Genomic DNA, 27,292 nt, shown 5'->3' on the forward strand with positions numbered 1-27,292 from the left:
TCAAAAACCCCTTTATTTTATCATCTACTCATATTATAGCACAAAAACTAATAACATAATGTGACAGTGTTATTGCACATATATAAAGAGTAATGCTATGGATACTAAATTTGTAAATAAAATTTGCAAATTAAATAATATGTCACCAATAGAAATGAACACATTTATTAACGCTTAAGTCATAATCCAACCCCATGTGCGCTTTTGCCTTTAGTTATTTACCCATCTCGGATCCATCTTCCACTCCACAAATCTCCTTTACCCACTCTCTCTTTCTTATCTCTGTCCCATATAAATATGAAATAGCGGAGACCTTGTTCTCCAATTCTATAATATCACTTCTTTAATTTCTCAGTGATCTGCTTTTTTTTCTATGGCTCTCTTCACTTTTGCACCAGAGGCCACAGAGCCCAAGAAGAAGGCAACGCCACCACCAAACCGCAGGCAAAAGCAGCCGTCTTCCAACAATAAAAAGCAACAAAAACCACCACCACGGTCCTCCTCCTCCTCATGGGACCACATCAAGAACCTCCTGACCTGCAAACAGATCGAAGGGTCGAGAGTACACGACCCATCGAAAAATAATATTGTCGGTGGCGCTGCAGCCGGCCAAAGTGGAGGCTACTCGAAGCTGGGGTCGTCCTGCAGCTCCATATGCAGCTTCAGAGATGTCGTTCATGGCAACACTAGGGTCGTTCACAGAGCTGACAACTCGTCGCCCGAGAGTAGCACGCTGGGTCAGGAACCCGGGTTGCTGTCTAGGAAACCTGCGACTCGGTCAGCTAGATCCAACGGTTCTGGTTCCTTCGCTGCTTATCATACGTCATCATCGTCCAGAGGAATGCAATTCCGGAAGCTCTCTGGGTGTTACGAGTGCCACATGATCGTTGACCCTAGCAGGTAGATATAAATACATTTTTTGTTTACAAATTACTTTAGTCTAAAGAAGCTGGCAAAATTGCACTGTAGAAATGAACAGTGTTTTGCACCACATTTCAGTTTATTTACAGGATTGCCACTCGGTTGCTTTTAACACACTTTCGTTTTATTTACACAATTGCCACTCAGGCTTAAGAATTGATTTCAGCCGTTCGCAGCTTTCGACTCGAGGAGAGAGGGGAGAGGGATATCACGGCTGACAAATTGGAGAGAGACGATGACTGGGTGTCGCTGTGTCGAGCGGAGAGAGAGGGGGACAGAGCGACTACAGAGCATGGAGACACAGGGCCTGCATTTCAGCTTTGACTCGGGGAGAGAGGGGAAGCGGACATCACGGCTGACGAATTTGAGAGAGACAGTGGCTCCCATTTTTGACTCGGAGACAGCTGGGTGTCGCTGTGGCGAGGGAAGAGAGGGGACAGAGCGACTAACATAGGGCCTGACAGATTGGAGACGAATGGGAGGTAGGGATTTGGACTGAGTGAGAAAGATTTTGCTAGCTCCTCTGCCAGGATCTATGGGATTTTCTCCCATTTTAGAGAGAGAGATGGACAGAGAGAGAGATACACAGCGGAAAGCATGGGTGTGTGTATTCTTTAGGGTTCAGGGGTTACGCACAGAGTCGGTGAGGAGGGCATGCCTCAGGGACGAATGGCAGCGTCTGGGTTTTCATTTTTCTCCCTTGATTCAAAAGGTATTGCACTGCTTTTGTTTTCATTGTTTGGTGCCTAATTGCCATTTGATTTGTTAAAATTTTCTTTTATATTTTGTTCTTTCATTCAAATTCTAACGGATGTCTATAAATTGTTCAATTGGGTGCTAGATTATGTCTCTGTTTTTGTCAATTAGGATCTTCCACTGATTTAATTTGTTTTTTTCTTGATTACTTTTTGTGTGATTGATCTTTTTCTGTTTTAGAATTCTTAGGGATATTTTGTTCCTCCATTAAAATTGTCATACATCTTTATAGATTGTTTAGCCCACCTTAGGATTTAACTCTTTTTCAGTTTATTGTTTTTAATTGTTGTTTACTGTTTGATTAGCCATTTCATTTATTAAAATTGTCATAGATATTTTTTCTCTCATTAATGCTATCATAGATATTTTATATTGTTTACTTAACTATTAGGGCTTGCTCTTAGTCTTTAGCAGGTTGTTTAGATCACCTCTAGGATTAGCTATATGTCCACATTTTCCCTACAACCTAATCCATTGTCCTGACAACCATAATGTAGATAAATTTGTGCTGCTCCATTGCACATATGCAGTAAGCTGTGAAGTATATCAAATATTCCATAAGATTAACCAACGTTTGACAAGTTTAAGCAGATACACCAACACAGAGAGAAAACACCTAAATTTACAGCAACATGAAAGCTTAACAAATAAAAAAAAAATTTCGTAAAACATATCTAAGTTTACACAGTTTATTGTTTTCCATTTGCTGTTGACTGTTTGATTTGCCATTCCCTTTATTAAAATTGTGATAGCTCATTTTTCCTTCATTAAAGCTGTCATACATATTTTAAAGTTGTTTAGTTAAGTTTACAGCTTGCTCTTTGTCTTTGTAAATAAGGGGGTTACACTGTTAAATTGTCACGGCTAATTTTCCCTTCATTATAGCTGTCATAGATATTTTTAATTGTTTAGCTAACTGTTACAGTTTACTCTTAGTCTTTCTAAATTAGGGGACTGCACTATGTTGATATTTGTGTTTTTCAGAAATTTTTTTTCCTTTGCTTATGTGTAAACAAAATTCAATCTGCTTTTGAACTTTATTGTTTTTTAATTAGAGAGTTTAGGCTTTTTAGCTTTCTGTCTTTATAAATAATGGGGTTACACTCTGCTCATTTGTGTGTTTCTTCATACTTTCCTACTATTTGCTTCTCACCAAATCACCTTCAGGTTCCTTTTCCACTTCACATCATTCGAATATCTCTATGTTCCTAGGTTGTTTTTCCATTTCTTGGTTGCTTCTGTATTTTTGGGATGCACTTATAACTTTTATTTTTCATATGCATGTAGATCCAGCAAAAGCATACACATCAAACCCCTCATTCACACAACAGCCACCAAAGAGACCATTACTGAGGTATTTCTCAATCCATTTAAAATTTTTTTGTTAACTTTTGTTTGAATTTTGCTGTTCACTGTTTGATTTACCATTCCCTTTATCAAAATTGGCATGGTTAATTTTTCCTTCATTAAAGCTGTCTTAGATATTTTAAAATTGTTTACTTACCTATTAGACTTTCCTCTTTAGTCTTTGCAAATAAGGGGACTACACAATGTTGAAAATTCTGATATTTCTGTTTTTCATAATTTTATTTTCCTTTGCTTATGAGTAAACAAAATTAAGACTCCTTTTTAAGTTTATTGCATTTAAATTAGGGTGTGTAGGCTGTTAGCTCACTGTTTAGTTCACTGTTTAGCTGATATTTCTGTCTTTATAAACAAAGGGGTTGCACTGTTTTCATTTTTTTCTGTTTCTTCATACTTTCCTACTGTTTGCTTCTTAACAAATCATCTTCAGGTTCATTTTCCACTTCACATCTTTCGAATCCATATGTTGCTAGGTTGTTTTTTCATTTCTTCGTTTCTTATATATTTCTGAAATTAACTTTTGATTTCATTCTTGATATGCATGTAAATCCAACACAACCTTACAGATCAAACCATCCATTCACACAGCAGCCGCAAGACAGACCATTAGTGAGGTATCTATCTATCCATTTTAAATTTTGTTTATACAAAGTAATTTCTGATGCAAATCTCTTTACTGTGTTTCAATACAAACTCTTTTTCCTTCCAATTTCTTTACTATGTGATGTATCCTTGCAGCTCAAGTATACGCACTTTTTTCAGAAACAGAGTCTCATCCACTGGAATCTGGATTTCCTAGCAGCAGGTATATCCTAACCCTTTCACAGTCATCTGTTTCAGTCATTAGAATTTTTTTCCTTCTAATTTTTTGTTGATGCAACAATGATTGATTATGAATACTTGACTTCATCTTTAGGAATGGGTTTAACAACCAAACTTAACTTTTTCTACTTAAAGCATTGAATTTTTGCTTTTGGTTTTTTTGTTGCTTTGATTGTGGTTATCAAACTTTGTTGTATGTCTATGTACAAATGTATGTGCAAGTATATGTATCAATATATACCTAAGTATATGTCTAAATATATATATATATATATATAGGCATCTGTATAGCTATATGTATATGTGTGCATATATAAATGTGTATGTACATATGTATGTATGCATCTCTGTTTGTATGTACATGTATATGTATGTATGTATGTATGCATCTATGTGTGTATGTACATGCCTATATAGGTATGCATGCATGCGTGCATGTGTATATATGCATCTGTTTGTGTACGTGCATGAATATCTATAGACATGACTAATGTTAAATAACAGCCACCAAAAGTTTTGTTTCGCAGAGTGAGTTTTATGGTTTTCCACTATGTTTTTGTGAGTTTTATGGTTTTCCACCATGTTTTTGAAGTTACCTATTTTCTGTTATGTTTTGCATAATTTTATGCCTGCAAGTAGTTTGGTTTAGGGTTCAAACAGAGAGAGGTTTGGGGTATCGCAAGAGGATTTGAAACATTAGGTTTGGGGTTTGATTTGTGCAATTTGCTTCCTGATGGTGTTTATGACTGGTTTCTGTCAATTGGTGTATCTTTTGACATTTGTGCTAAATGCTTCGTGAAAATTGATGTATGTTGTCTAAATAGTTGTGTTTCAGTTGCCTTTTCTGAGCGGCTTCCTTCCTGTATGATATCTGTTTTTCTAACCTTTTTCGTAGGATATTAGCTCCATCATCTGCTGGTTGCCTGTGAAGTTTTAGTGTTTAATTTCACTGCCCAATTTCTAATTTTGTGGAATATGATTTTACCCAAGTTAATATTTTTACGAAAACCACACAAATTACATTAGAAATTGTCTCAATGGGAAAGTGTAATTTGGGATTCTGCAAGTTTGTAACTTTTGATGTTGTTCTGATGCTTTCTGTTTCTTAAGCATAATGATGTTACCTAAACGTGTAGATTTTGCATTGCTTTTGTATCATGCAATATTAACATTCTATGTAGCCTCTTAGATAATATTACAATGAATTTACATCAACTTTTAGTTAGTTTTCCTAAGACAATTTCAATTTCTTCACTTTGTTTGAAAATTGGTGTGTTTACCTTCTGACTACTTAATCGATTTAGCTTGCAGTTTAACTATTGCAGTTTTTATGGATTCCATTTCTGAAATGAGCATGTGTATCTCATTGTATCTAGAAGTTATTTCGGTTGAAGTAACACACTTAGCATTTGTACTTTGGAGTTGCGTAATTGTCCTTGATGTGTTTTTTTGTTTGGAAAATTTTAGATGACAAATATTGGATAATTTAATTATAGCCATAACTTGCAATTCTAAATAAAAGGCAGTTAAAAAAAACAACATGGATAAACATGCTGTGAAAGGACTGATTCCAAAACACATTTTAACAGCTTTATCCGGCTGATAATTCAGAACATTATCAAGTATAAATCATTGGTCGTCAGTTAATCCTTTATGACATTTACCCTTTGTTTGTTGCACTTTCACAAATTTAATCCATTCCACCATCACAGTTTTTTTTACTTTTACAGTTTTCCCATGGTTTCCAGAATGCGTTTTCGATCTTAATGCTATCTGCTCTGTTGCTTGCAATTATCAGTTTTTTAAAATTGAAACAACATTATAGTTCTAAGTAAAATTTGTGAAGACCAAGGCTGTAACCATCTTCGGTTTCATATTGTTCGCCATTAGATTTCCTAATATAAGTTTTTTTTCACATGATCTTACTGGTGAATTGTTAAAAGGCACAAAGAGAGAAAACAGCCTCCAATTTTATAAACTAAAGGTCACATGCATTTTGTTTAGTATGGGGTGTTCGAGAAAACAAGTTTAAGGATTACGTTTGGTTGGATTTCAACCATTACATTTCATAGATTCCAAATCTGTTTACTATCTCATTTAATTGGTGTACGTCTGAAGTTTACCGAATGCTTATATATACATATATATATATATATATATGTACATATACATAAATATATATATATATATATATATATATGTATGTATGCATATATATATATATGTGTGTATGCATATATATACATATATATGTATGTATGTATGCATATATACATATATATGTATGTATGTATGCATATATACATATATATATATACGTACATATGTATATATACGTACGTATATATACATGTATATGTGTATATATACACATACACATGTATATATATATGTATATATACATATATATATATATATATATATATGTATGTGTATGTATATTATATCTTTGGAAATATGTACGTACCAACCGTCAAAGCATGTATATACTGGTATCCAAGTTGAGCACAACAATAACACCCCATTCTATTCAATCTCACTTATTGATACAGTGTTTGATGATCTAATTCACCTATTTTCTCTATTGCGATTTTGTCTCCATGAGCCTTGCACTCACATGCACTTGCACACAGTTTGCAGGTCATGTCTCAACCTTAGTTTTTCTTGCCTTAATAGCTTAGTTTGAACTAAGGCAGTATCAGTGAAGTCATTACATGTGGCTCTCTGATACTCTAATAGGGTCACCGTCGGCACTGGCAAGAACAAGGTTAGCATAACCAACTCTCAACTCATCCGGTAGATCTATCACTTGGCCATAATCCAGCAAGGCAACCTAACTTGGAAGAAAGGGAACGGGTAAGGGAGGTAGAGTATGGTTTTTTGCGGCCAATTTCTAGGGACTTGGTCTGGTGTTGATCCCTTCACAGGGTGTGCAATTCTAGAACACATTTTAATAGCTTTATCCGAATGGTCATTGAGAACATCATCAAGTATAAATGACTGGTCGTCAACTGCCAGTGAAACCCCATCACTGTACCTGGATAGAATAATTTAAAACCCATAGTGGTTTGGGTTAGATGGGTATTTGTTAACCCAGAGTGCTCAACCACATAAGTTAGACCTCTTAGTTGCTTTCTTTTGCTCTAATCCTGTCAATTTTTTGGCTGACGTGTTCACTTAATTAAAGGTTTATATTTCCCACTAGGAAGTATCTGGGAAAAGAAAAGGGGAAGGAAACAAGAGCCGAAATAAAGGCTGTTTTCTTTTCTTTTAAATTGTTTAACGTTTACGCTTTTTATTTGTCGAGTTCATAATTTAGTTCATTTATACCGTGCTTTTGGCATGGTTAATTCTTTTAAGTGTAGGTTACCCTATAGACGTTACAATTTAGGTCCTTAGTTGTTTGATAGAAAATTGCTTTGATTCATCGTTTCTTATCGAATAGTTTGATCGCTACGCTCTTATTTCAGATCGTAACTCATTTTGATTGCGAGTTTGTTCTGTAAATTTTTTTTTCCTCTGCTATTAATAGCTTACCAAATGTGGTAGCAGAGTGATTGCATTGGTAGCTTATGTATACAAGTGAATTCAGATGACACAATGAGTTTGATATTAAAAAAAATGTCTGTTGGTTCAGTTTTTGAATCTTTAAAAACTGTTGAATCAATTTCAATATGTAATTTCATGTTTATTGTTAGGTAAATTGCTCTTTTTTTCGCTGATAAAAAGTATAAAGTTTGGTTGTGTAAATTTCTATAGTTTTATACATTTCGCTCGGTTGACAATTTGATAATGGCTGAAGTGCATTCTTTAATCAAATGTGTTTTCTTTCCTCAATCGTAAATGTCTTTTTGGTATTTTGCAGATCGAAACAAAGTGAAAGCTTTTGACTTTGAATTTTGCAACTGCTACCTTGCTGCTTTGGTAAAGTCTCAACTTCTTGATAATATCAATTAATTTTGGCTGTAATTTTAGGGTATTGAGTTGAATGCATATGCGACATGGCATAGGTTTAACATGATTAGAACTTTAATATCATGATGTGTGATGCTAATTAAGCACAATATGAGTATCTATACCAAGAAAGACATGAGCATCTAACGGATCTACTTTCTTTGCAATTTCAATTTGGGAATTGAATTTATTAATAAATTACGATCTTTTTAAAATTTAGAAAAGAGCATGTTAAATGACCAATTTTCTTTACAAGAACTTGAATACAAAGTAGACCATCGGTGAAAACAAACCAACAACGATCATGGTAATTTAGTAATTTAAACATAACCAGCTTTGAGATTCATACTCACCCATTGTCGGTTTTCCTTGCGAGCATATTTCCTACCCAAAGTTTCCCAAACTGTGTTGTCAAACTGCTGCATCATCATATCTTTCCAACTTCTAATAGTGTTTGGTCCCCATACTTTCCACAATTCGTTTTGGATCTTAATAGTAGCTACTATATTGCTTCGAATTGTCAATGATTTCAGTTTTTCGTTTTCTTTTCTTTTTGGAAAGCATGAGTATGAAGTTTGATCACTGAGTTTGACAAACAAATATATTGAACCTTTCAAATAGACTTTAAATTTATCCCATAGATTTTCTCCTTTTCTTTTTCTGATTGTTGCTGCCATGCTGAGAAAAAAAATTATATTAATGGCTGTTCATTCATCTATGCAGTATTTCATACTTATTCTGATCTCCACCGGTTCTTTAAATGGTGTGGTTTTTCAATCAGTTAACAGTTTTTAAAAATTCAGAACATTATCAAGCATAAATGACTGGTCGTCAGTTAAACCCTTCTGAGATATACCCTTTGTTTGTTGCACTCTCACAAATTTAATCCGTTCCACCATCACAGTTTTTTTAGCTTTTACAGTTTTCCCACGGTTTCTGGAATGCATTTTCGATCTTAATACTATCTGCTCTGTTGCTTGCTGTTATCAAATTTTAAAAATTGAAACAACGTTATAGTTCTAACCAAAATTTGTGAAGGCCAAGGATGTAACCATCTTTGGTTTCACAATGTTAATTTGAATTATGAAGTTATGAGTGAATAAATTGGGAGTCTGAAATGTGTGTCTGCCACATAGGCTGGGTTGGGTTGGGTTGTATTAGCGACTCTGTGTGAGTGTAAAGGTGGGTGTGGAGGTGGAGGTGGAGGTGGTGGGGTGGTGGTTTTGTTTTTGCGCCATCCCAAGACCAAGGAGAATGCATGTGAGAAAATGTGATGAGTTTTAAACTCATCACTCACTTATTAGTCAAGTCAACCATTTTCCACTCAACTCTGATCTGCCAATTTGCCAATTGCCATATCGTTTTAATTTGAACAGGTTTAAGGATTAGGTTTGGTTGGATTTCAACCATTAGATTTCGGATTAAAAGCATTAGGTTGAACGATTAGATTTGGTTGGATTTCAACCATTACATTTCATAGATTTGAAATCTGTTTACTATCTCATTTAATTGTTGTATGTTACCTCATTTAACTCAAATTTAATGATATTTGGTCCTCCAATTTCTCGGATTTCCTAACGGATTTACTTTCTTTGGAAATTTCAGGAACCCTGATTCTGGGAGGAAGAATACACTGCATTGCCATCTTTAAGTATACAATTCTGCACACTGATTACATGTTCAAAAGCCTAATTAGTTATACACCATTTTTTTTATTACCTTTGCAAAGCTTTTCTACTTAGATTTTAAATATGTGATTAGTTTGTAAAGAATAAACGAGACAACTAATCATGGGTACATACTTCTTTTTCGATTTTATCCTCTGCATTGTTTCCTAAATGAAATTGGATTCATAGATGTAGGGATACAACAACAACTGAGGTGTGAATAAAAGGTCTAGCCGTAACGATTTTAGGGTTTAGAATTGATTCGAAAATATGAGAAAATGTTGCATTCTCTGTTTTTTTTTTTTTTTTTTTTTTTTTTTTTGTTGCTGTAGTGATTCCAACTTAGTATATACCCACTTTTATAGTACCATGAATAAAGAATATGCAATTGCTAGGATCTCAATTTGATAATCCCATTATAAATGGATCTATATAAATCAAGGCTAATTCAGTCCAACTTGATATAGTATGACTTAATATAACATATCCTTTGATCTTTATATTACTTATGGTTTTCTGTAGTGGTGGTTTAATTAAAATCGAAAAATGTAATAAGAATGAGGTTACTCATTCATTATATTTTAATATTTTCTAGGTTTTAAATTAACTTTGATCTATCCAAATATGATGTTAATCGATTCTGAATCAATAAATAAGAAGATTAACTTTGATCAAATCTGTTAATTCGATTTCAAATATGATGTTACATGTACTGTAGATTGGTCACAGCCTAATAAGAAGACTAACTGGAAGTGATTTAGCCCTTCATTCTCATTTTTTTTGTTCAGTCCAGTAGCAAGAAAAAATAAGGGTGCCTGAAACTCAGTTACCTAAGCATATATGTTTAACAGCTTCCTTCACTATAGATTAATACTCAACGATTCTAACCTATATTATATTGTTTATATACTTTTGGAAGTATGTCATAATCAATTTGATTTTCTATTGGTATGTGTGAAACCAATTTGATTCAGGTTACAAGGTTGAGGGTTGCGCATGGTTAATCATGTTCAATAACCTTAGTTACAGTGCCATTCACTTAAATTTTGTTTTCAAGTTATAGAAATACGGCTTTTCATTCTTACTTAATATAAGCTTTCATTACATCTTCAGTTTCACATCATTCATCATTGTATTTGCTAATATCAGTTTTTAGTGTGATAAGCTTACTGGTGTATTGTTAAAAGGTAGTGAAATAATCTGTGCTTGACGACTTACCTGCTCAAACAGCGCTTTTTATGTGTTTTCTTAACTGCTAAGTAGGTTTTTAGGAACTTTGTATTTTCATGTTTTCACGAATTTAGAAAACAGTTTTGACGATGGAAATTGCCTGTTGAGTGGGAAGACTTGGCTTTTGGGGACATGATAAATTCAAATTTTAGCAAATGTTTGTTTCCTCCATACTAATTCAAAACCGATTACAATACCTCATCCTTACTTTAGGCTTTTAAATTAATATGGTGACAGAAGATGCATTCCCATTGTTAGCAACTTTTCTTTCGTTAAATGTGAATTTTTCGTACATTAAGTCCATTGAACTATCCCAGTTAGAGTCCATTGCACTGTCGCAAATTGAGTTACATTTCCTGTATCCATTTGTTTGCGCTTCGAATTCTAACTCTCAATCTCATTGATTTGTTGTAGTTTAGATCAAGGTGTTATTGCAACGTTGTGATCTGCTCTTCTTGCTGCCTTTCATCTAGGGATCCGCACCTATTGCATCTGAATCAAGGCTTTGGTATGTCACCTAAACTAAGATACATTGTTTCCCCGTGCTTTCTGGTTGAGTTAATGCAAATTTATCATGTTTCAGTCGATTGTTTGGTTTTATCAGCTTATGTCATTCGTTTGCTACCTGCTTTGTTTTCATTCTTCGTTATCTCTGTGATCTTTTGATACTTAACAAGTTCATTGGTTTCTTTCTTTTTGTTGGTTTTAACTTAGTCTCAACCATTCTATTATTGTTCAAAGGTGCATTGGTGTCATCTATGATTTTGCTTTAACCGAGTGTTCCTAATTCTTAGTCAAAAGTTGTTAGCCATTTTATATGTTTTTTTGGTCAATTGCTTTCTTTCTTTGTCGCGTTTTGAATCTTCCAACCCACTCTTCAAACCTTAGTTACTTTGCTTGGTTGGTGTGCTTGGTGTGGTTGGTGTTTTCGTTAGGTTTTCCTAAGAGTCAACCCTCTCATCCGTGCCAAAGTACATTAATAAGTGCTGTTAATAACTACGCTCTCCGAACAAATCTAAGTTCTTTGTAACCTCTGTTTCTCCAAAGGTCCGATAGTTCTTTCTTTTTTTTGGTTTAAATTTTGTCTATGCAATTCTGTTATTGTGTGAAAGTCTCTTGGTGTCTCTATGATTCTTATCTAACCCAATGTTTTTAATTGTTTATCAAATGTTGTTAAACATTTTATATGTTTTCTTTTGGTTCCTTCCTTTGTTTGTTACGTTCTCACTTTACCAAACCGTTCTTCGAAGGTTAGTTACTTTGGTTGGTTGGTCTTTTCGTTAGGTTTATCTGATGGTCTACTGTCTCATCCTCCCCGAAGTGCTTTAATAAATGATGTTAACAATTCCAATCTCTCAACAAACCAGACATATTTCCAAAAAAAAATCACAACTTCTATATTTAAATTTTAAAATTTTTTTTACTGTGTTATTCTAAGACCTAGAAGCTAAGTAGATTTTTCTAACAAACATAAGTATTGACGTTATATTTAATTTGTGATTCAGGGTAGATAAAATGGTCAAAGAGATTGATCGAAGCGAACAACAAATTCTAGGAGGAGTTTTGGTTAAAAATTTAAAGAAACTGATTGAGGCTCGAAACAATAACAGGCTTCGAAGAACGATACAGATATATAGAGAAACTGCCCCAGGACCCAATACAAAGAAAGGAGTCAAAATAGAAAAAACAAGGATGGGTTTGCGTGTTTATGGTAAGGGTGCAAACCGAAACAAATTGGTCGTCCACACTATCCATTCACCTGCAAATCACAGTGATTCACCGGAAGAACAACTTCCGTTGAATGAAGAAGTTTAACATGTTTTTTGGCGGGTTTTCGGTGGGATCTACAAGTTTGGTTGTTGCTACAAAATTGGAATTTTGTTGCTCTTTCTTGCCTCCGCCGTAACATCCTTCTGGGTTTTTAATGTATAGAGACTTAACGGGTGTTAGATAAGATAAACACCATGTAAACCTCTTTTGTTTGGTCATAACATCAATAATGTAAACAATTAACCCTTTTACCGTTCAAGGATGAAGTGTTGGCGTGCTAGGAATATGTTTCTCTGCTTATATATTTTTTCCATTTCTCTTTTTCTTGATAGGATCGTTTGACTCATGCTTCTTTGTTGGTTATACACTAATAAAACAGTTTTTCTATTAATGTTTTGATATTATTTGTTTATTTTAAAATTGCAACTTTAGTTGTTTTTATGAAGATTCTGTTCTCATTTTTAACTTTGAAAATTTTAGTTGGTCCCTCAACAATTTTTAATTGGTTACTCCAAAACATATGTTTTATGCTGTGTTAGTTCATTCTTTGCAGCCATATCTGAATTCTTAAAAACTATGGTAATTAATGTGGTTTTTCGGGTGGTTTTTCAAATGGGGAAAAAGGGGTGAGCGACGAATTTATATTATTATTCTCGGTTGGTATGTAACTATTTGAATATGGAAGGCATCGTATTATGCAAACAATGCAACAATTGTAAATAGAAAAGGTCCCTGCGGTGTGCAAAGGGTGGGTTTAGAGATGGTGAGGTTTGCCTAGGTAGCAAGATTAATGCTCATGGTTTCGTAGTTGTGTTGATAACTGTGAAAACAAACGACATTGGTCGCCTCACTGTTCCTCTACAATGATTTTAATGTTTGGATCTTTAATGACTTCTCAACTTAATGGTTTTTAACTACTTCAGAGTGATTCATAAAGTTGGATACAATTTTATTAGAGGGTGTCAATTTAAAAGTATGGATTAGGGGTTTACATGTTTAGGGTCTTCAGCTATGGATACAAAGTTGTTCATCACGTTAGACAGGAATTTCAAGTTGAATTATGACCATGATAAAATGTTTCTTATGTTTACTTACCTTAGACTGACTTCAATCCATTTTTTCCACCATCACAGATTTTTCATGATTCTTTTCAATTTTTACTTCTTATAAATAAAATTGTTCCAGTCAACTTATCGACGTGTTGACATGTTTAAGTGATGGTGCTTAAACTCAAAACATCCTGGAATATTTATATCATTAATAATTTGTATCAAGCTCACCGTTTAATAAGAGTCCAACCTACCAACTTTGTGAAACGGAACAATGGAATCACATCGTAGATTTCTATGTTTCCCTAAACATATTTAATGAAAAAGTTTTCCAACGTTTATAGGATCTAACACATACTAAATGCAAGCTTTAATCTTCGAACTCTCAAATGATGCATATCCTTTAGCATCCATCACAAATGTTTCTATATGTTGTTCATTAACTACGTGAGGTGCAACTCCGTCTTCGACTGTTAAAATATATTTATTGTTGGAAATTAAGGGCTTAGACTCTTAAATATACACTTTTCATCTTGCACTATCTATCGGTCTAAAGTGAGTCAGACCTAAATAATTTGTTTGTTTCTGTCAAATTTATAAATGCATGTCTTATATTAATGTCGTTGAGCCGTGCATTAGTTTTTATAGTTCGATGTTTGTTCTGTCTTTGGCTTCTCTCTAATTATATACGTGTTTATATTTTGTCTTCCTATTTCTCTAGGTTTTGTTTTTATCGTTGGAGTCCTGCACTGTTCTTTGGTGGCATTCATTCACAGCTACACTTTCGTCTCTACAACGGTTAGATTTTTGTCCCTTTAAAGAACCTTTAACTTTTTATTTTTTATTTTTACTCTTTTCTCGGTTTACATGTTCAATCGTCAATGCATGCTTTTTTGGATCATAGTAACGTCGTTATTCGATATTTATGCTGCTTTCCTTTATCACCATATTTTTGCAATCATCGTTCACTTTAATCATTAATTTTCCACTCTGCACTGACAAACCACACTATTTCAGGAAACAATTACAAATCAATTGTCTTTATTCTTCATTCTAATCTAAAAAGATTAGGATTATGTTTTTACTATTATGTTAACAAAGTGTTTGCGATTCTGAAGACCTCTTGCTTGAATGGGTTTTGGTTCACCGCTCATTTCATATGGTTACCATAGTTGTTTCATCGTCACATTCCTTATGTTAGAAAGTAAACCATTGCTGTGTGGTTTTTTCCGTTTATGTAGATTTATGTCTAGAAGAATAGGGCTATCTAGGAATGCCACTAGAACTGAGCGTGCTGATTCGCCTACATCTATTGCGGTTGTTAATCTTGATGATATCGTATTACAAGATGTTCCCATCAGTTATGACGACGAATACAACAATACTTCAACCTCTTTACTATTTTTAAACCAAGGAAACAACCCTCCCCAAACATTTACATCAAGTTTTGAACAACATACTCCTGTTGGAGGTCTTCTTACCTCACATTCAGCTGCTGGAACAAGTTCTCATCAAATTTCTGTACCCCTTTTTCTTGCTGACCATGCCACTATGCGCCGGTTGTTAGCCAAAGATGCTCCAACTATTCATTCTGTTAAAAACCCGCTCATCACTGGGCAGGCAACCTATCAGAAAAAACGAAAGAGTATGCACTCTTTCAATATAACTTTGTTTACATTTTGCTGCTGATTTCAAAATTTTGCTTATCTTCGTTAATTAACTTCTATCAATTGGTTTGATGTATGCTTTTATTATTCATTGTTTTTATAGGGAATGATCCAGAATATGTTGATTTTGGATTAAGAAATTGCCAATGTCAATATTGCAGTGCTCTATTTTGGTCTGCAGAGCAGACAAAAAACCATCCTGAGCGTACTTCTTCTATTTCTACCCCGCAGTTTACTGCGTGTTGCATGAGTCAAAAAGTTCAATTCCCACGTGCTAAACCCACACCCATTTTTTTGGATGAATTGTTAAACCCCACAAATTCTCAAAGCTTTTTACAGTTTAAAAGAAATATTAGATCGTATAATTCAATGATGGCATTAACTTCAATGGGGGCCAAAGTTGATCCATCGATCAACAAAGGTCGAGGTCCATATGTTTTTAAAATTAATGGTCAAGTGCATCATTTGATGGGTTCTTTGTTGCCTCCAGAAGGCGACAATCCTAAATTTGCACAGCTCTACATTTATGACACTCAAAATGAAGTCAGTAATCGTATCGGTTGTTTGAACAGATCAGAAGCATCTGAAAAACTCGATCAAAAGGTTGTTAGTGGCCTCATTAAAATGCTAGACGAGTGTAATGAGGTTGTTCAACTTTTTAGGCAAGCCAGGGATAGAATTGATGAAAGCTCCACAAGTAATTTACGTCTACGTTTGTACGGTGCACAGAGTAACCATGATGTACAATACAATTTGCCAACATGTGACGAGATAGGTGGCTTAATAGTTGGGGACATTGGCCAATTTCACACCGAAAGAGATATTGTTGTGGAGCATAGGACAGATGGCCTCCAAAGAATCACAAAGTTACATCCTAAATACATGGCTCTACAATATCCTCTTCTTTTCCCATACGGTCAAGATGGGTACCGGAAAGGTCTTCCTTGGAATCCAAATTTTAGGGGCAAAAAACCAAAGACTGGGGGGGTATCAATGAGAGCATTTTTGGGTTATCAAATTCAAGATAGACCAGGACATAGTGACACCCTGTTGAAAGGCGGCAGATTGTTTCAACAATACTTAGTTGATGCATATGCGACACTTGAAGAAGATAGGTTAGATTTCATTAGGGCAAATCAAGATTCTTTTAGAACAGAAGGTCTTAAAGGAATTCATGAAGCGCTCAAAGCAGGAAATGCAACCAGTTCTTCTGTTGGCAAAAGGGTCATTCTCCCAACTTCATTTACTGGCAGTGTTAGATATATGATAAATAATTATCAAGATGCCATGGCTATATGTCGCCACCTTGGAAATCCTGATTTATTTATCACTTTCACATGCAACGCTAAATGGCCTGAAATTATTGAAGATCTGCGTGATAAACCTGGTTGTAAAGCTGAAGACAGGCCAGATTTAATTTCCAGAATTTTTAAAGCAAAACTTGACCATTTGATTAAATACCTCAAATCAGGAAAACCTTTTGGCGATGTCGAATCTGGTTAGTTCTTTATTGTTGACCAATTTTTTCCTTTTATTTGTTTCTATTTTATCACTGCAAGTCCTAAGAGTCTATGGTTTTGATACTTCTGCATATTTATTATTTTTTTAAACAGTGATTTACACGGTTGAGTTCCAAAAAAGAGGTCTTCCTCATTGTCATATCTTGCTATGGGTCAATCAACATTATAAATGTCATTCTCCTTACGATGTTGATTCTATCATTTCGGCTGAGCTTCCTGATGAAGAACGTGACAAAGCTGGGTATGATGCAGTTTCGCAATACATGATCCACGGCCCATGTGGTGTTGCGAATCAATTTTCACCTTGCATGAAAGAAAACAAATGTTCAAAAAAATTTCCTAAATCTTTCACAAGTGAAACCACTTTTTCCACAGAGGGTTTCGTTGCATATAAGCGTCGAGATATACAAAATCTGTTTGTTCTTAAAAACGGAATCAAGCTAGATAATACATTTGTTGTCCCTTACAACCGTGAGCTATTGTTGAAGTATCAAGCACATATAAACGTTGAATCATGTTGTCAATCAACACTCATTAAGTATCTTTTTAAGTACATAACTAAAGGTGTTGATCGAACTAGAGCTGTTTTTGAGGATGATGAGTTTGATGAGGTTGTGGCTTACCTAAACTGTAGATACTTATGCCCATACGAAGCAGTGTGGAGATTGTTACAATTTCACATTCATTTTAGAGAACCATCGGTTGAGAGGTTGTCTGTACACCTTCCATCTGACCAAAATGTTCTTTTTAGAGAGACTGATGATCTAAACCATGTTGTTAACCACCCAAATCTTGAAAGCACTATGTTAACCCAATGGTTTCAAACCAATGTCCAAGACCCTGATGCACGTATGTTAGCTTACGTTGAGTTCCCTACCAAGTATGTTTGGAAAAATGATGAAAAACAGTGGACCCGTAGAAAAAGAGGTAGATCTCTAGGAAGGGTTGCGTATATTCACCCTGCTGCGGGTGAATTATACTATTTGAGGTTGCTACTAAATTACCAAAAAGGCAGCTTTAGTTTTAATGATTTAAGGACTGTCAAAGGCATTCTTGAACCCACATTCCAAGCTGCATGCACCTCGCTTGGATTATTAGGGGATGATAAGGAATGGAATAGTGCTATGTTAGAAGCTGTTGTCACTGCATCATCCTTTCAATTAAGGCAATTGTTTGTCACATTGGTTCTATTTTGTAATGTTGCTAATCCATCAACACTATTTGAAACACATTGGAAGACGATGTGTGATGACATTTCGAAAAACATGATGAATGCTTTTGGCCTACAAGATGTCTCTAAGTACCAAGATGAACTTAGGAATTCACTTTTGTACGAGTTAGAAAAATTGTTTGCTGCTTCGAATAGTTCTTTGTCAAAGCATCACCTACCACAACCAAACAAGTTGATGATGGATAGAATTACAAACAGGAGTTTGAGAGAAGAGTTAGATTACAATGTTGACTCACTAAAACATGAGCACTCAAACCTATTCAAGCTGTTAAATAAAGAGCAAAAATATGTTTATGACAGTGTCATACAAACAATTCACAACAACAGACCTGGTCTGTTTTTTGTACATGGTCATGGTGGAACAGGCAAAACTTTTTTGTGGACCACCATCATAGCTAGAATTAGATCCCAAAATCAAATTGTTTTAGCAGTGGCTTCATCTGGAATTGCCTCCCTCTTACTTCCTGGTGGAAGAACGGCTCACTCTAGATTTAAAATTCCTATCAACATCACAGATTGCTCAGTTTGTGAAATTAAAAAAGGGACTCATCTTGCAACCCTAATCAGTGAAGCTACTCTCATTATTTGGGATGAAGCACCTATGAATCATAAACGATGTTTTGAAACCCTAGATAGGTCCCTTCGTGATGTTCTTAAGGGGTCAAAACCAGGTTTTGACCATTTGCCGTTTGGAGGTAAGCCGATTCTTTTTGGAGGTGACTTTAGACAAATTCTTCCTGTTGTTCCAAACGGAAGTGTTGCTGACATTGTCGAAGCTTCATTGACGAGTTCATACCTTTGGCCATATTTAACAAAATTTTGTTTGAAGCAAAACATGAGGCTTTCGAAACCAAGTTTGGACGAAAGAGAAAAACAAGAACTCACTCATTTTGCAAAGTGGATATTAGACATTGGAAACGATACTGCTACCAACTCTTTACCTTCAACTAATGAAGAAAGCTCTTGGGTTCAAATTCCAGAACAATTCCTTATCCGTTTTGATGAAGATCCTATCAAAGCTATGGTTTCAGCTGTGTACACAAATTTCAAAACTAATTTCCGAGATGTGCCATATTTGAAAGAAAGAGCTATTGTCACACCACGAAATGATACAACAACTGAAATAAACGCTTTTATGTTGGGTATGGTGCCCGGCGATAATCGTACCTATCTCAGTTTTGATACGGTCTCTTCTTCAACAGAAAATTTAGAAAATTTAGATGTGCTTTATCCAAATGAATTTCTAAACCAACTTGATTTACCTGGTTTACCGCACCACAAGTTAGATTTGAAAGTTGGCACCCCAGTGATGTTGCTTAGAAATTTAAACCAAAGCAGTGGATTGTGTAATGGAACACGATTGGTTGTGATGCAATTGAACGACAGAATTATACAAGCAACAATCATAACGGGAAGCAACATTGGTGAAAAAGTTTATATCCCCAGGATAATTACTGAATCATCTCAGCATAAATATCCCTTTACTCTACGAAGGCGACAATTCCCTCTTAAACTTTGTTATGCGATGACAATCAACAAAAGCCAAGGACAATCCTTAAAAATTGTTGGCCTATATCTATCGCAAACTGTTTTTTCACATGGACAACTATATGTTGCGCTATCTAGAGTCACCTCAAAAAAGGGTCTCAAAATCGTTATTGCTCACAATAGCGACATGCCCTACGGTTATACAAAAAACATAGTTTATAAAGATGTTTTAAAACATTTACAAGAAGGTATAACTTTGTATTATTATTTTGTGCATTTGTTTATTTTTGTAAACATGACTTCACTACTTAGTTGTTAAATCACGTTATTCAATTTTGAATTTAATTTGGTCCTAAATTGTTTATATATCTAGATTAATGGAGGAGCAAGCAGTTCGTTTTCTGACGCCATACCAGCCAGCAAACAAACTCCACATCAGGGTATGCAGAATATGGGTCACGAAAAGCATTGGAGATAATCCTCAACCTATAAGTCTTGATTGCGTCTTCGTTGATAAGGATGTAAGATTTTTACACCTTCTTACTTATTGTTGAATACTAGCATTTTTACGTATCCAAATGTGCATGCCATGTTCTCAGTACAACAAACTTTGTAATCAAACATAGACTAAATTCCACAAAGAAACTGATTTATACACATGGCTACCCAATTATGCATCGCTTACATAATTACCATTTGTCTGATTAATTGTTTCACTAGATATGATCTTGGGCTTAACATTAAATTTATACTGGGTTAACAAGTTCATGCAAATAAACAACAAATGAAAAACCTATTTTCTCCATATGATGGCATGGCTTTCAATAAATTTTGTTCAAAAAAAAAAAAAAATAAATAAATAAAATTTCACAGTGCACCATGCACACTTTTCCTATCTTTGGATTTCACTACAAATATTATATTTTGTTCTGTTTGACAAAGCTTTTATGCCTCTAGAAACAAAACTAAGTATGAACTATCAAGTCTTCTTTTCCTTAATTTTTCTTCATTGTTTTTTAACCTATACAAATCAAACTAAATGTCATTTTGCAAAGTTGCTTCAACTACTACCGATTTGATTCTCTGAATAATCTCCATTGTCATCTTGCATATGATCTTAAATGCTATCTAAGTAGCCACAAATAGACTATATTGCATGTTTACATGATTCTTAAACTATATGCATTAAATGTTATCCCACTCATTTAGTATTATGTCTAATCTTAAAATTCTCCTTCTAAAAGAGAGATGCGGTTCACGGAACCATGAACGGTCGAGACATCCAATTTTTTTTGGACCATCTAAGTGTCGGCAATGCATATGAAATCAACAAATTTCGTGTCATTCACAACAAGAGATCAAGCAAGGTTGTCCCTCATGCAGCTATCATTGAATTGAATAGGAAAACCACAATCGTTCCTATTCACAAAACAAGTCAAGAACTCCCAATGCACTGGTTCAATTTAATTGAGCTTAATCAACTTCATCAAAGAATCGACAACGATGTTGAGCTTACAGGTAACAAATTTAGTTTCAAGTGCCGCTCAAACATCTAACTTGATCATTTATATGTTTTTGTTGCCTTCAGTGTCCACTCATTCCTCCCATTAAATATTATATGTAGATGTGTTTGGTTGCCTAACGGCTGTGCAACCAACTGAAGAAATCACTATCCAGAACACAAGAGTTGCAAAGAAGAGAAATCTAAACTTGCAAAACATTAGGTAATTACTATTTACATTAAACTCTAAATATTATTTATATGCCACCCTATTTATGACATATACCAAACCATCATCTTTTGTATTACTTACAGAGACGAAACAGTGAGAATAACCTTATGGGGAGAGACTGCAACAGGTTTTGAGACCAGTGGAATACAAGCACTTTTGCCACCCGTATTTTGTGCTTTCACAAGCCTGAAAGTAAAACAATACCAAGGTTATACCCTACCATGCTTTATCTAACTACTTAAAGTTTCAGTTTGTTAATTGTTATCTCATATTTACAGGAAAACCTGTTCTCGGAAGCACAGGATCAACCGTTTGTGTTTTCAATCCAGAGATTCCACAACTCTCTGAATACAAAGACAAGTAAATCGACAACCCTTCTTTAATAACTTTTTCGTTTATATTTCTTCCATTAATCTTTCTCACCCTAAACATGCACAAAACAGGTTTAAGCATAGCAGATCACCTCTTCAAATCCTGCCCACCTCAGCTGAGATGTATACGGGCCGTGCAGTCAGTGCTACTACTGAGTCAAAAACAATTGACGAATTGCTTTTACTTGATCCTGCCTTGCACAAGGTTAGTTTGTCATCACCAAACTATTCACCGAAACCACCTCTTTTTACTAATAGATTTTCGTGCTGCATCTAACTTAACCATCTCTTGCTTTGCTTCTCTATCTGTTTATACTCCATGTTTGCAAAGTTAATTTCAAAACCTCATGTTTCCATAACAGAATGCAAGTTTCGTATGCCAAGCAACTATTGTTGAATTCGATTTGACTAAGGGTTGGTGGTACAAATCATGCCCGTCTTGCCATAAAGTTGTCAAGAAAAACTCTGAATCGTTTGAGTGCAATGAACATGGGTTCATAAACAGATTACCCGAACCATGGTAATATACTTTTACACCTATTTTACATATGATGCTTATAATACGTTGCTGAATCCTTTTTTATTATCTTGCAATTATGACAAATAAGTCGTCTCCCCAAGGATTACATAATACATAAATGATCCTTCATCCATACAAAGGATGCCCCTATGGTGTGCATCCCAAGCCTTGCTATAAAAAATACATTCAACAATCATTTCAAAAATTCTTCTTTGGTTATCACTTTCTGCTTAACAACTGTGATTCTAAATAAGACCATTGTAAAATATCCTTTTAAATTTGTTCCAATTAAGAATTCTAGACTACAACAATCTATTTTCTATGTCATTGGGTTGCACTCATCCTTATTTTATGTGTTTTAGTCGTGCTTATTCATATTTACACATGTTCATTACTTGGGAATTAAACTTCCAGTGCACAACTTTTGAACATCATATTAATTGTTAAACTATGCCTTACAAACTTTGGGAACCATCATTTCCATTTGTGCTTCTACATTATAGAGCCAGCAGCTAAAATCAGCTTATAATGTTGTTCCATGATTCATTAACTCAAAACTTTCAAACATACACTTCTCATTCTGCACAATATGTTGATGTGAGGTAAATTAATTCTAAATAATCTTTCTTTCTATCCATTTTATACATGCATACCCTGCATTATAGTGGTTCTATTGCATTTGGTACATTACCCACAAGATTGCTATTAGCAGTATTCTTTTCCTAACAACCAAATATCCTCATCTTACCTAGGTTCAAAATAGATCTTATTGTGGAAGATAGCACAAATCAGCATAACTTCCTCATGATAGGAAGACATGCCGAAAAAATACTTCGTGTTTCTTGCCACACTCTGGTGATAGAGGATGGACATGAGGATCCTTTCATACTTCCACCAGCTCTAAAAAATTTGGTCGGCACAACAAAACAATTTCAGCTCTCTTTTGGAAATCAAAACACTGACTTTGGAAAGACAGACTTCATAGTTCATGGACTACTCCAAGATCAACCGCTTTCAAGCCCAACAATTGCCTTGATCACACCAAAAACACCTACTCCCTCCGTAGGGATACATATTATGACTCAAGCGACCCCCAGCCCAGTGATGCCTTCTCACCGACCAAATCAACAACCCCAGTCAGTTGCACCCACAAAGACTTCAAAAAGAGCATTGTTTCCTAATGAACCGGACAAATCTAACAGGTAAAGTTTTCTCTTGCTTTAAAATCTCATGTGTAAATCTTCCAAACCATGCTTCTCTTAGGTATACTACAATTTTATACTTATAGTGTTTACAATCTTCCAAACCATGCTTCTCTTAGGTATACTACAATTTTAGACTTATACTGTTTACAATTTGATACCCCATTGACCATGGGATTCGATTTAACTCTTTTTTTTTTATTGGTTTGTTACGTTTTAACTTTGATTACCCAAAACAATGTTCAACGATATTTCAGTCTTCTTTTGATGAAGTTCTCAATTCAAGAGCATATATATATATATATATTTGAATTTTTACTATTTAAATTGTGTTGAGCTTGCGTCTAACTTAGTGCTGGTGTTTGTGAGTTTCTAAATTTCTTCCAATAGCTTACTTTTAGTTGCTTTTGATTATATATTTCTCTTCAGAACAATTCTTCCACTTGCATTCTTACCAGCTATACTATTGCAAACCAAGCCAACATATTTGAGCTCTCTTTTTTCTTACTATAGCTTTCATAATGAACATCTACTTCTTCTTTGCTTTTTCAACACTTGATTCGATTGCACATGATTTTTTGTTGTTTTTCTACCTGTATCACTAATTTTAACACTAGAATGCCGTGCTGCATTCACTGTATCAATAATTCTAACACAGCAGGAATCAAACTGATTTCCATGTTTCTTTACTTCTTGCCGCAAGGGAGAAATGAAATTTACACGAAGCTGGGTTTCCAAAGTTGTCTTCTTTCACTGGTCCCATTCTCCCTTCCCTAGATGTTCTCTAACCTTATAAATTTGTACCTTCATTGACAGCAAAAAACCTCGCGGCGACCAAACAGACACAACCAATTCTGCTAGAATTGCTAAAGAATTCCACAATCTGGTTGTCCCCAAAATTGAACCAGCAGACAAAGTGCCGATAGCCACACTCAAAACAAAATCTCAAACCAAAAAAACCAAAGATAGGTAAATTACAATTTGTTTTTCCAGCAGACACCTACATAACAAACATCATGGTAGCATTTGTTAAACTATAATTTATATTCTTTGTTATAGTGCGGAAGATGTCCACTCTCAGAAGAAGTTAACACCACAATCTCCGTGATCGACTGCAGCAGGGCTTTCTACATCTTTTTGCCTTTCAACATTTTAGCTTAAGGACTTGGCTGCTTCAACAACAACGAAACACTCTTTTTGTTTTTTGGTAACTACTGAAACAGATAACCAACCTACAAGACATATTTTGTCATCTTAAATGTAATGGCAAAATATGTGTGGACAACATGTTACTGCTGTTTCTTAAGGAAACAAACGTCTTGCATAGTTTTTACTTTGCGCGTTTGTGCTTCAAAACTATGATGCTAGAATAAGAACAAAACAGTTTTTATATGTTTTGTCAACTGCTCAAACATGTGCCTAACTCAAATGACATCTATTTTGCCACCTTTACTACAGGGCCGACATTTGTGTAAACTATATGTTACTTCTGTTTATTAAGGAACCAAAACGTTCACTTTCGTTCTGTTAATTGATCAATGTCTTTTCACATCAGTTAAGTTGAATGTATATAAAAACAAAACTACATATCTTATCAACCCCATTCACACATCTATCCCTCTCTTCATTCTTCATTGTGTTAAATTTATCCAGATAAAACATATCTTCATCATACAGCTCAACATCATGTATTCAAGTCCCGCGGCATCGCGCGGGCACATTTTCTAGTATAGTCTAAAATACAACTTAGAGAAAAAAAAATTTGATATAATTTGATATTTTTACAGGTGCCCAGTTCCTAGGTCTACTATTTGTGCTTGCTCTCAGTGTGGAGAGATCTTCCCAAAGATGGAGAGTTTGGAGCATCACCAAGCAATTCGCCATGCTGGTACTACATAATCTATTTTTCACGAAATTAATCATTTTCATGCTGAGTTTCCTTTAATTATTTCATGCTTTATTTATTTTATCGGAAAAATTATTTTGCCCTATGATTTATCCTTTCAATTATCCATCATATGTTAACAATTTTCTTATGTAGAAATAGTGAGTTTATATTACCTTATATTTGTAATAAAGTGCACGCAACTTTGTCTCTATATATAGTTTTTAATATTTTATTGATAGCCCCCTTTTTTTGGCTAAAACTTTGTTTATATATCTTACAAGCTAATTTTGAACCTTGTGTCCTGAGTCAGTCAAAATAATGTGCATATCTTCTCGTCCTTAATTTAGAATTTCAATTTCCGTAAATTTGAGCGATTTATAATATAATCTTGTTGATAAAAATTGAGAAAAAAAATCAAAAGATAATATTTTTTTCGTGCATGAGTAAAAAATTGTGCACAGTACTTAATTTACCGCAACTCTTGCATCTAGTATATAACTAATTATAAAGGAACTTCCAAGAGTACAGAGCTACAGCTGTCCATGCACTACCAAATAAATGATCCTGATTCGTAAGGTGGCCTGTCCTAAATAATAGGGACACGATCTTATTTGTTTCCCCGTTGCTGTAGTTTCCCTCTTTACAAGACAATGTTCTAAACAGTATATAACGTTGTGTTATTAGATTCAACGTCATATGAATAGTAATTCATGTTGCTTTTCTTAACATTATATACCCCCACTTGCCATGTCAAGACTCAATCATCACGAGTTCACGACCCCAGTGACAAGATAGGTTTTTTAGTGTTTTGCGAACAATTTAACCTATGTCAATTTTACTGCCTAATTAAATGTAATATAGACTTGGTTCATATTTTAAGCACTCATTAACCATCAATTTTAATGTTTAGTACTTTTACTTTTTAATTTTTTTATGAAATTGATGATTAACATATGCTAAAAATGTGAGTAAATGCACATCATCATTTAATGTCTAATTAGACAATGAAATTGACTAAGAAGTTAAATCGGAACCATTGAAATATCATGTAGGGTAAAATGCAAACATTCAAACTTTATGACTGTAAAATGTAGTTAACCGTTTTACTATATTTGAAAAGGATTACATAATATAAAAATGGATGCAAAAATAATAATTTTTTAATTTTTTAATGGTGTAGTATCGGAGCTGGGGGTCGAAGATTCCGGCCGAAACATCGTGGAAATAATCTTCAAATCCAGCTGGCTCAAGAAAGACATCCCGTTCTGCAAGATCGAACGGATACTAAAGGTTCAAAACACGCAGCGCACGATCCAACGGTTCGAAGACTGCAGAGACGCAGTGAAGAACCGTGCGCTGAGCAGCACGCGAAAGGACCCCAGGTGCGCGGCAGACGGGAACGAGCTGCTGCGGTTCCACTGCGCCAGCATCTCGTGCACGCTCGGCGCACGTGGCTCGTCCAGCCTTTGTGGCTCCGTACCGGGCTGTGGAGTGTGCACGGTCATCCGTCACGGTTTTCAAGGCAAAGCCGTGGCGAGAGGTGATCAAGGTGGGAGCAAGGGAGTGCGGACAACCGCCAGCAGCGGTAGGGCCCATGATTCGTTGAATTGTACCGACGGGCGCAGGGCAATGCTGGTGTGCCGTGTCATTGCTGGCAGGGTGCGGCGCATTGCAGACGGTGGGCCGCCGGAGGAGGATGGCTTGTCCCAACTGTCGGCAGCTGCTGGCTCCTACGATTCTGTAGCCGGATTCGCCGGAATCTATTCCAATCTCGAGGAACTTCTTGTTTATAATCCGAGGGCCATCCTCCCATGTTTCGTGGTCATTTACAAGGCTATAGAGTCGTGATTAAGGTCGTCGTTTAAGTTCTCTCATGACTTGGTCATTGTGAGTATATGTAAATAAACTTACCTGTGTTGGGATGTTACCAAGTCAATCATATATGATGGCAAATCTGAACGCTTTCCAATATAATGAGTGATTGACTTAAAATACTTTTACAATGGTTTCCTGTCCGTTGAAGGAAGTTCTTTTCGAGCATGCTGCATCGCCTAATTAGATCAACTTTGCTAACTTCTACTTCTTTCTTTCTTTTCTTTTTTTTCTTTCCAATTTTTGTGTGTTCCATGTATATACAT

General features: G+C 35.1%; 2 protein-coding genes across 4 annotated transcripts; both read left to right on the plus strand.

Moving 5' to 3' along the window:
* The first annotated feature begins 245 nt into the window (after positions 1–245).
* LOC137743942 (uncharacterized) lies at positions 246–27,157 on the plus strand. Its single transcript, XM_068483868.2, has 3 exons — positions 246–900; positions 25,054–25,154; positions 26,335–27,157. The coding sequence occupies exons 1-3, from the start codon at positions 374–376 to the stop codon at positions 27,000–27,002; spliced, it is 1,296 nt and encodes a 431-aa protein (XP_068339969.1). The 5' UTR covers positions 246–373; the 3' UTR covers positions 27,003–27,157.
* Positions 7,660–24,718, plus strand: LOC137716502 (replication protein A 70 kDa DNA-binding subunit D). 3 transcript variants are annotated; one of them, XM_088685206.1, is made up of 13 exons: positions 7,660–7,788; positions 11,130–11,223; positions 14,256–14,332; positions 19,814–19,961; positions 20,685–20,958; positions 21,065–21,164; positions 21,257–21,381; positions 21,452–21,533; positions 21,617–21,749; positions 21,907–22,064; positions 22,817–23,266; positions 24,083–24,235; positions 24,326–24,718. In XM_088685206.1, exons 4-13 carry the CDS (start codon positions 19,818–19,820, stop codon positions 24,372–24,374), a joined length of 1,668 nt encoding a protein of 555 aa, XP_088541332.1. In that variant the 5' UTR covers positions 7,660–7,788; positions 11,130–11,223; positions 14,256–14,332; positions 19,814–19,817; the 3' UTR covers positions 24,375–24,718. The 3 variants fall into 3 exon arrangements, with proteins under 3 accessions (XP_088541332.1, XP_088541334.1, XP_088541333.1); XM_088685207.1 differs by having other exon boundaries at positions 7,673–7,788; positions 11,135–11,223; XM_088685208.1 differs by lacking the exon at positions 22,817–23,266 and having other exon boundaries at positions 24,326–24,656.
* Positions 27,158–27,292: the final 135 nt, after the last annotated feature.

The sequence above is a fragment of the Pyrus communis genome, chromosome 15 (assembly GCF_041283825.1).
Source record: "Pyrus communis isolate YQ-2024b chromosome 15, ASM4128382v1, whole genome shotgun sequence".
Taxonomy (NCBI): Eukaryota; Viridiplantae; Streptophyta; class Magnoliopsida; order Rosales; family Rosaceae; genus Pyrus; species Pyrus communis.